The sequence below is a fragment of the Opisthorchis viverrini genome (assembly GCF_000715545.1).
Source record: "Opisthorchis viverrini unplaced genomic scaffold opera_v5_23, whole genome shotgun sequence".
In the NCBI taxonomy this organism is placed as follows: Eukaryota; Metazoa; Platyhelminthes; class Trematoda; order Opisthorchiida; family Opisthorchiidae; genus Opisthorchis; species Opisthorchis viverrini.
This window is the reverse complement of record NW_008751679.1, coordinates 1,235,426-1,245,960: the sequence shown is the minus strand read 5'-3', so window position 1 is coordinate 1,245,960 and position 10,535 is coordinate 1,235,426. Positions and strand designations below refer to the sequence as shown.

Here is a 10,535-nt window from a genome sequence, read left to right as displayed (position 1 = left end):
TTATTTGTATATGTGAAATTCGTGGTTGTACGTGGACTGGGATACTGCCAGGGCGCTCACACCTAGACAGGAGGACGATTAGGGTCCTCAACCAAAGCCTTTGGCTCAAAAGCCTAACCGCAAGGCAGCGGTGTTTGGCGGAAAATGCAAATGCATTACCATTTCTACGGAACAAGTCGCCACATGTTCCAACCCCCAACCTGGAGGGCCAGGAGACTGTGTTCGTCAGACCTCTAACCATTGACCAACCTGGTATGAGAGACTCTCTGAGTGTCGCGGGACACTCTCCAGTATAGCTCAATGGATCGCTGAGGTACGCAAACCGTCACACCACGGTAAGGTCTAGTCTCTTCGTGATAGCTCAAACCTTGGTAACGGAGGATTCAAGCAACGAGAACATGCCAGCTTTATTGCGAACAAGAGAGTACAAAATTACAGGAAGTGTCGCAGTACTAAAGACGCGCTTTTGAGCCTGAATCAGGACTATCCGGTTGATAAGGAATGACTGATTGACATAGCTCGTGGAACACACCTGAACACTCGACGATCGTCGATCATACTGACTGCCTTCTTGGATGTTCGGTCAACTGATGGCTTTTCTAACCCGGATGCCTGGCGGTTTCTCTGAAATGATTTTATTGGAGCGAGCGGCTTCAAGTAGGTTTCGGACATTCTGAGAGTATTTTCGAGAATCCTACCTTTGTTTTATGTCCTCCGTCATCACACGTGGGTCTGAGCCAGAAAGGGGCGAAGGCCCCACAGTGCTCAGTTTGGCGGTAGCTACTTACATTCCACACTGCCATGTATTAGCTTATCCCCCGCAAGACTTCCGCCGATAATCACTCGGAATAGAAAACAACCCTTTCTTCGGTAAACGGTATTTTGGCACACTTAGCACATTCTTCAACCACCTTAACCTGGCAAGTTTGATTTGTTGCCATAAGGAATCGGATTCGTTACCAGGTACCTGATCACGTACCACATCGTTGCAGAACAGCTTCGGCTTGAGCGAGATGGCCCAAGTGGTTAGAACGCGAATTTACTGGTCCGTGGTTCGAACCCGACCTCTGCCTCTCGACTTCCCCTGTCTAGGCTTGGGCAACCTGGCAGTATCTCAGCCCTCGTGCAACCTTCAGGTGGCATGGCAGTTAGGCGCCGAAAGGGTGCAACGGCTGAACACAGCTTCGGCTACGAACACACCAATGATCACATACTTGAAGACAACTATGGTCGTCGACTTGGAGGGTCGAATTCTCGCAATCATACAGTAAGACTGCTCTTACAGTTGAGGAAAAAAACAATAAACCGTTCAGCACCCTTATGATGCCTAGCTGTCATGCCATTTGAAAGAAGCGCGAGGGCTGAGATACTGCAGGCTGCCCAAGCCTAGATAAGAACAATTGAGATGCAGAGGTCGGGTTCGCCCTGGTGTATCCCTGAGTATCAAGGGACGTGTATCATGCTACAGTGCGGTATGTTTTGTTGTATGGCTATGAGACTTGGCCTATTCGAGGAGTGGAACTGAGACGTCTTCAGGTGTTCGTCAATCGTTGTCTCAGAACCATTGCTCGTGTGGGTTGGTGTCGGCGTATCCGTAACGAGGCAATTAGGGAGCGAGATTTCGGCAATGTCACGGGTGACTTCATTAAAGAATGTGTCCAACACCAGAAGCTGCGTTGGTTGCATATGCTTAACCATCCTTCGCCGAAGAAAGTGCTGTTTTCCATTTCCAACTCAAATTGGCGGAAGCAGAGGGGTGGAAAATGCTTAACCTGTCACGGTAGCTTCGTACCGCTCTTTATGGAGAAAAGCAAGATTATCACAACTGTATTTATAGCGTGACCACAGAGTACTCCACAAGGTCGCGTTGGAATCTCTGTGAGGGGGTCAGGAAGCGTCGAGCTAAACACGCTCCATTCAGATTGACTGGTATTCTGACCAATCAGGGTATGCCGTCTTTTGGTCCGTAGCCTACACGTGACACATCCTTCCAAATGATGTGATGTTCGGTTATTGGGTTATTGGTTATTAGGTGGCTGGCTTCCGGACAAACTGGGATCTAGATTCAGCGTGAACAACCGATGGACAGTGTTATTCCACGAGCCAACTACCTGAAACTAGAAAAAAATTGTTGCTTACTAGATATGCGTTCTCTTCTCTTGAAAATCATCCGAACATGCTGCCATCGTTTATTGGTTGGGTCGACGGTTAAAAAACCTGTTGGCCAAATCTCGTTCAGTTTGGGCATACTTATTAGGTCCTCCAGGATGCGACGCTACTCAAGGGGAAGAGTCCAAGCACCCCATGCCGTGTTTCACATTTAACAGATTGGAGTTCCTCAAGGCTCCGTCTTGGGACCACTCCTGTTTCTGATCTACGTCAACGACCTCCCAGACGTTCTTGCGAGTCCATGTCTACTGTTGGCGGACGACTTGAAATCCTGGAGTTCCAATGCCAGTGCCCTCCAAATGGATGTAGACGCTGCCAAGCAGTGGTCGTTGGACTGGCACCTTCCTCTGAATGATGAAAAGTGCGTCCATGTGTCGTTTGGAGGGGATTCAGCGAATGCCTTTGTTATGCATGGTGAAAAGGGACCAGAAAACATCATGAGGATAGATGCCAAAAAAGATTTAGGCATCTGGGTCTCCTCAAACTTGTCCTTCGCACTACACCATGAGAAATCGGCCCAAAAGGCATTCGCCGTTTTACGGATGATCCGACGTACCTTCTCCCGTATTACTCGCATGGACTTCCAAATACTCTATGGGGCCTACGTCAGACCGCTCCTGGAGTACGCCAACCAAGTTGTCTACTCAGGACGTACGAAAGACGTTACCCTCATTGAGCGTGTCCAGCGGGCCGCCACGAGAATGGTTGCCGGCCTCAAGTCCGTGGACTACGAAACGCGTCTCGCGATGCTTGATCTCTTTCCCCTGGAGTACCGTCGCCTCCGAGGGGACCTAATTCTTACTTACGCCCTGTTTGAACAAAGCTTGGCAAACAGGTTTTTTACCGTTGACCCAGCAAACACCCGGCGGGGACATAGTAAGAAAATCTTCAAGCTCAGGGCACACACATTCATTAGACAAAACTTTTTTTCATTTCGGGTAGTAGCTGCGTGGAATGACCTTCCTCCGACGGTTGTACACGCTCCTTCTCGAACCCAATTTAAAGCACTATTAGACATTTATTTATGCGAATCCTCGCGCTGGCGAGCATACTGCCCCGCGCTGAGAACATAAAGAGCAGTGCTACACCCTTTTTTCACTTGTGCCTTTCAGGTGAACGACAGCCACTGACCGACAAGAACAAAACCGACCCGGTAAACTTGGGCAAAAGCCTCGATCCTGTGTATCAATCCGTGAATCCGTGAAGGCCAGAATCCACCTTCGTAGAAGCCCATTGTGCACACTAAATGAGAGTCACAACATTCTGGTGTCCTGATTGGGCATCTTGCTTGGTATATTCAAGAAGCGATCTGGCGCATGTTCTGTAAAAAATCTTGGGGTCCATGCGAGTTATACGGGAAAGTTGAACCAAATCATCTGTAGAACGACTAATGCCTTTTGAGAACATTTTTCCTGACGAAGTGAGGATATAGCCGAAGAGAGACAGATACCTGAATTCTTTTTGTAGCTTGTTCAATAGTCTAGTTCATTCAAACCATGCACTACAAAGCAGTCCGTGGAGTGTCCTCCGAAAGGCACACGGACCCAGCTCTCGACTCTCAGAGGAAAGTGCCGATCTAGTGACTACTGCTATGCAGCATCTACATCCATCAAAATGGCACTGGTGTTGGAACTCCAGGATTTCAAGTCGTCCGCTTCAGGATGTATTCCCTAACCTTGAACGGTGTACAAGTTAGGTTAATACGCACGTAGCTTTCGGGGGACAGTCAGTCCTTAGTTTTGTAGATTGACAGTCGCTTCCTTCAAAGCAGAGGCAAGGATTGCATCGTCGAGTGGCTGACAAAATACCAAGTACAAATGCGATATGAATGTGGGCTATGTTTCCATCGCGATCCTTAGATGGAACCCGCCTGACACCAACGCACTGAAGGGCTCGGGCTTGACGAAAATCCTTCTCCTTGAAGACCAAGCCGGTTAAAGACCGTTTGTAGGTAGGCCTTGCCAAGATTGGATGTGATTAGGCCATTGAAGCAGAATAAAGACCCGCATATTGTTCTCCTTAGGCTTCATATCTCATAACTGGGTCGCTGTTGGGTAGCCCGTTTTGTCACTCAAGGAGAGGGTGTTAGGTTTATTTTTTGGTGGTGTTTCATGTGTTTAAATAGCGAATTCACGTTTTTCGTGGGGAGAGCTTGTATTGTGTCCTGTTTTGTTGGCCAACTTCTGATCTATATCCGCGTCTTACAAAATTACAGCTGATCTTTTGTGTCTCCCGTAGTTTTCTTTTAAACATTAGTTGGGACCATATTTTCAGAAGACACCGAATCTTTTAGAGTGGCTTTTGGTCCTTTTGGGCGAAAACTGCACCGGCTTCGTGAATTTTCTGGACAATGGTCATGCGTGTCTCCTCCACCAGAGCCGGTCCTGGTTTATTCTGGAAAAAGAATGTACGCATTACTGAGTGGTTTGCTAGACAGAAGTTTCGAATCCACGTTTTATGTTCCTGGCCCGGTAGCGGATGAAACCAAAGGCCAACACATACTGGTCATCATGTCCCGGTGGGCCATAATTAACACTTGGTAAGCGAAGTGTCTTTCGTTGGTAGTAACTAAATCCGGCAGAGATTATAGTTGGGAAGCGCGGTATCTTGTGGGTCTTAAGACGTGCTGAGTCCAAGGGCTACGTTGAAAGACTTCGGTCAGTGCCCATGCGTGGAACTCCACCCAGGAGATCTTGGGAGAGTTAAACTCCCCTATCAGTAACTGTTGTGTGAAGATGCAGCTGGAGGAGAGTTGCTAAATGGCTTGTATGACGAACATGCTGTCTTCTGACAGACTTGAGGGGTCCGTCTTGAGGGGAGCGAAAAGGATAGAATGGGTCCCCATGCAGCATGAGTTGGCACCCAAAGAGCATCACAAAAAGGTGTATGAGTGCTGTCGGAGAGAGCAGTTGGGGTTTGCAGGGCCGTATGAGTATAGCACAGCTCTACCTGCCCTCTGACATTTCGAGTCAGCTCGGAAAAGGGAGTATCTGTACATCGAGATTGTTTAGTATTTGTCGGTTTCCTGTAAGTGCTGTCACATACGTTGCTCAAAGCAAGCGGAATATCGAATGCCGCGAATGTCATTGAAAACTGTCTAAGGATGGTCGACTTGCCCCCATTCGACGAGCCGAAGTATAGTGCACCATTGTTTTTTCAGTTCATTTAGGATATCTGGCAACCTGATTCGGATGACGTGCCTCCCTGAGGCCTAGGGAGATCGATGTCCAGTCCCTCGTGATCTACTTTTTCCATAAATTCCAGTTTATTTTCCGTTATCTACTATGATTGACAGCAGGTCCAACAATGCATAATGTCTAGTAATGCATCTATTGTTTATCAGCTAAAGGCACAATATTCCATATCAAAGGGGATGATCTGAACCCGCGCGACGCCAAGGTCAGTTAGAGGTTTGCATCACGAATTCAGCGATAGATACAAAGGACCGCGGCTCCCGCCTAGGCATTATGGTTCAGGTTGGTTAACGACACCTAGAGGCTTTCGTTCAACAAAATGGCACAAGCGAAAATTGGTGCTTCATCAGTCGCTTGATGGAAGCCACCTTTCCTAAGCCTGGAAGGAAGCTATTGCAGCGCCAATCTACAAAACTGCTGACTCACAATCGCCCAGCAGCTACAGGCCTATTAGCCTCACAAGCATGCCGTGCAATGCGATGGAATTCATTCCTTAGCGAGCCATCCTAGATCACCTTGTTTCCGACAATTTGCTATCTCCAGATCAACACGGGTTTCTTCCGAAACGGTTTTTGCGAGATGAATACGCTGGTATTTCTGGACAACTTCGCCAAAGCCAAGGACGAGGTACTCATATCGGATGCCATATTTTTCGATTTTCAAAAGCATTCGATCGAGTCCCACACGTGCTGCTGCTCCATAAACTCGTCTTACATGATTTAATGGAAAATTCTACAGAGTCAAGGCATCCCCATCAGACATACCATTCCTGGTGAAAGTGGGCTCAACTTACTTCTCTCCGGCGCCGGTATTCATTCGAGTTTCTCAGGACTCCGTTTTTGAACCACTGCTGTTTCTGGTATACGTTAACGATATTCCTGGTGTCCTTGCGAGCCCCCGTCTACTTTTTTGCGGACGATTTGAAATCCTGGATTTCCAATACCAGTGCTCTCCTATTGGATGTAGACGCTACAAAGCAGTGGTTGGAAGCCAGGCACCTTCCTCTGAATGACGAAAAGTGTATCCACATAACCTTCTGAGGCAACTCAGCGAACGCTCATGTCATGCATAGTGAATAGACCAGAAGACATCACGGGGATGGAGGATAGAGCCCGGTTCAAAGCACTGTTAAACACTTTATATGCGAGCCCCGCGCTGGCAAGCCGGCTGCCCCTTGCTTAGAACTCAAAGAGCAGCGCCACACCCTTTTTCGCTTGTGCCTTTTATGCGTACGACACCGCCTAAGCGACAAAAACGAAACCAGCAAGAGAATCTTAGCGGAAGCCTTGATCGTTGGCTTTCGGTTCCTGTAAATGAGTATATCATAAAACTAATATCCGAGAACAATTATAGAGCCGTTCCACCATCATCAACAATCAAAACGATTCTAACGCGCAACCTTCTGAATAGCAGTTGAAGAAAGCTTGGCCACAAAGCGAACGCTCATGTCATGCATAGTGAATAGACCAGAAGACATCACGGGGATGGAGGATAGAGCCCGGTTCAAAGCACTGTTAAACACTTTATATGCGAGCCCCGCGCTGGCAAGCCGGCTGCCCCTTGCTTAGAACTCAAAGAGCAGCGCTACACCCTTTTTCGCTTGTGCCTTTTATGCGTACGACACCGCCTAAGCGACAAAAACGAAACCAGCAAGAGAATCTTAGCGGAAGCCTTGATCGTCGGCTTTCGGTTCCTGTAAATGAGTATATCATAAAACTAATATCCGAGAACAATTATAGAGCCGTTCCACCATCATCAACAATCAAAACGATTCTAACGCGCAACCTTCTGAATAGCAGTTGAAGAAAGCTTGGCCACAAATGGATGAGGATTTCCCACGATTTTGCGGGACCCGTTTCAATCAAAAGTCGATGCCGAACCGGCTGGTAACTAGGTATAAAAATTTGCACAGCATACGTCTGAATGTGGGTGTGTTACGTTATTCGGGAGCGCGTTCCATGTCTGCATGCCTCTTGTTGATCAGGCTATTGTTCCGCGCGGTAGGCGGCTAACCTAGTGGTTTGGAACGACAGGACGCTGAACTGAGCCCGGGGTCTGGGATGAGTACTTGTTTGAATGGATGCCGGAGGTCAGGTGCGTGAAGATCAGTACTCTATGAGGCCTTCATTATTGAAGCCCGTGAAAGTCGTTTTTCAAACATTTCTCTTAGGGTTTACTTGATTAGCCTACAACGCTTGGGTCGCATTCCTCTGACCGAATCGAGCGGATCACGAATGCTTTCAGCATAGTCGTATCTGACCTCCGGCATCCATTCAAACAAGTACTCATCCCAGAACCCGGGCTCAGTTAAGCGTCCTGTCGTTCCAAACCACTAGGTTAGCCGCCTACCGCGCGGAACAATAGCCTGATCAACAAGAGTCATGCAGACATGGAACGCGCTCCCGAATAACGTGACACTTGCCGAAAACACACTCACATTCAAATTTTATACCTATTTGCCAGCCGATTAACTACACGACATTGACTCTTGATCGAACCAAGGTTTAGAAGCTTTTTAGGCATCGGAAGGGTGAAAATATCACCGTCAACCCGCGCCTGTCGCCTGCTTTGGACGTGACAGCGCACTCATCGCGCTATCCCTCGCTACCCAAAGCCGATTGAGGAAATACAGTTATAGTAATGATGATGATAATAATAATAATAACAATAATAATACGGAATAATTGCCGGGTTGGACAAGTGTGTCCAAAGCCACCATTGGTTTGGTCTTTTAAGATATTTCTCATGATTCCCTTGCCAGTCAGGACACACTAGAGTGTACTAGCTTTAGAATTATCACAGTTATCCATGAAGTTCATAGGAAGAAAATTTTCAAGCTCAGAGCACACACATTCATTAGACAAAATTTTTTCTCATTTCGGGTAGTAGCTGCGTGGAATGACCTTCCTCCGGCGGTTGTACACACTCCTTCTAGAACCCAGTTTAAAGCACTGTTAGACATTTGTTTATGCGAATCCTCGCGCTGGCGAGCATACTGCCTCGCGCTGAGAACATAAAGAGCAGTGCTACACCCTTTTTTCACTTGTGCCTTTCAGGTGAACGACAGCCACTGACCGACAAGAACAAAACCGACCCGGTAAACTTGGGCAAAAGTCTCGATCCTGTGTGTCAATCCGTGAATCCCTTCTACTCCCTTCTACTTCTGTATCTAAATTCGCCTTTTGCCTTTGCGTACTTGTTTCACACCTGGCCCAACTAACACGCTACTGGAATATGGTGAACAGGAACCGCTAAACGGCAAGACCAACACAACCCCTGAAGCCCTGATCCTGTGTATAACTCCGAGAATAGGCGGTCAATTTCATCATCCTACCACCGATCCCATAGTTCCCATGTGACAGCTGAAATCCACATCAGCACCAAACGCCTACTGCTGATATCAACCTGAATTCGCGCCGCTAAGCGTGAAGCGCGAAATGGATGCTGCTTTACTAGGTCCGCAACAAACCTGTGAAACCTGGAAATTGTTGAGCATTTCGCCACCGATTTGTTTGTTCCTTCCGATAGTGGCGCAACAAACCATCCCGGGGCATTTGGTGTTGTTTGTTGTTTTGCGAAGATGGTTCGTTTATGTCATTTTCCAGTTAACCGCCCACTACTTTAGTCTGCGTCAGACATGAAGGGACATCAAACGGTGACGCAGAATAAAAGTAAGACCTCTGCACTCGGACGGACGACGAAGATAGAGCTCACAGATGATCAAAAGCAAGAGATAAGAGAGGCGTTCGATTTATTTGATACGGAGAAAACAGGTTCGATCGATGTTCGTGAATTGAAAGTTGCCATGCGAGCTTTGGGTTTTGATCCTCCGCGCGAGGAAATCAGGAAGCTTCTGTCTGAGTTCGATTGTGACTCAAAAGGTCTGCTGCTGTTTGGGCGAATATTATATGTACATTAGAAACCATAGAGTTCAGTGATTTTTCGAAGATGGTGGCCTTGAAGATGCAGAACAGAGATGCAAAGGATGAGATTTTGAAGGCTTTCCGACTGTTCGACGACGACGGAACCGGAAAGATTTCGTTCAAAAATTTAAAGCGTGTAGCGAAAGAGCTGGGCGAAACCTTGACGGATGAGGAGTTGCAGGTTAGTTGTTTTAAGTTTACCTTCCTGTTCTTGTTAGGAGATGATTGATGAAGCAGATAGGAATGGAGATGGTGAAGTCGATGAAGAAGAATTTCTGAGGATAATGAAGAAAACTAATCTCTACTGAATCCCAATCTTCGATCCCAATCATTCTCCCGGTACAGTGCTGTTATTCTCGTGGAGAATAATGCAACTCTTGGTCGGTGTACAGTTTTGGTGCGTACTTGTGGCTAGCTTTTACGGAGACGTTTGCGATGCCCTCACGCATCCTGCTAACTGCATTTACAAATAACTCGATTGTTACATTTTGTGATATCACCGTTTGATAACTATGATTCTTTCAACTTTATCTGGCATTTATGACTCCGGGTTTGAGGTAAGAATGAAATGGTGGGACATGTATTTGTTTTTCTGAGCTTCTTTAACGTTGTTCCGGGTCTCACCGACCCCATAGGTCTTTAGGAGGACGGATTCATCAACGAACATTCGGCTCACAATTATGTCAGGGGAGATGGTCCATCCACAGCCTAAAGTTGTGCAAGTTGTAAATGACCCCTGTATATGGTTTGTACTCATATTTATCAGCGATGGAATCCCCCTGTCCGTAACCACAATTCAACCCGACGCATCATCCAACACCAGATAAAACTGAGTGTCCGTGCAGATCCAGAATCTTGATGGACCCGAAAGACAACAGATATGGAAGGTGCGGAAAATGCTGGAAACGTCTGTTTCACTTGATTCGCTCGACTGGTCCTTGGATGTCTCCTATCAACAAAACTATCAGGGACCAAAATGGCTCTGCGATATTCGGCGATGGAGAACGTTTGTAACGTTCGGCAGTTTTTCTCATTCAGTTGGCCATCTGCCACCTCACTCCATAATTTTAGCCTTCACCAGAAAGGTGAGCCATAATTACGGAGCCCCCTTAGACGTCAGTAATGTCCGACTGCATATCTCAACTCAAGCGTCGTCGTGATGCTGGTCCTGATGATCACCTGCTCTCTTCAAGGATGATGAATTTCTTAGCCAGCCCCTGTCTAGTCTATTGGGGTGCATCTGGAAGAA

At 47.2% G+C, this 10,535-nt stretch overlaps 1 protein-coding gene across 1 annotated transcript; it reads left to right on the top strand.

Moving 5' to 3' along the window:
• Window positions 1-1,141: 1,141 nt before the first annotated feature.
• Window positions 1,142-9,594, top strand: T265_02027 (hypothetical protein; the record flags this gene model as incomplete). Its single annotated transcript, XM_009166175.1, has 5 exons — window positions 1,142-1,267; window positions 2,328-3,045; window positions 9,080-9,273; window positions 9,312-9,467; window positions 9,505-9,594. The coding sequence occupies 5 exons, from the start codon at window positions 1,142-1,144 to the stop codon at window positions 9,592-9,594; spliced, it is 1,284 nt and encodes a 427-aa protein (XP_009164439.1).
• Window positions 9,595-10,535: the final 941 nt, after the last annotated feature.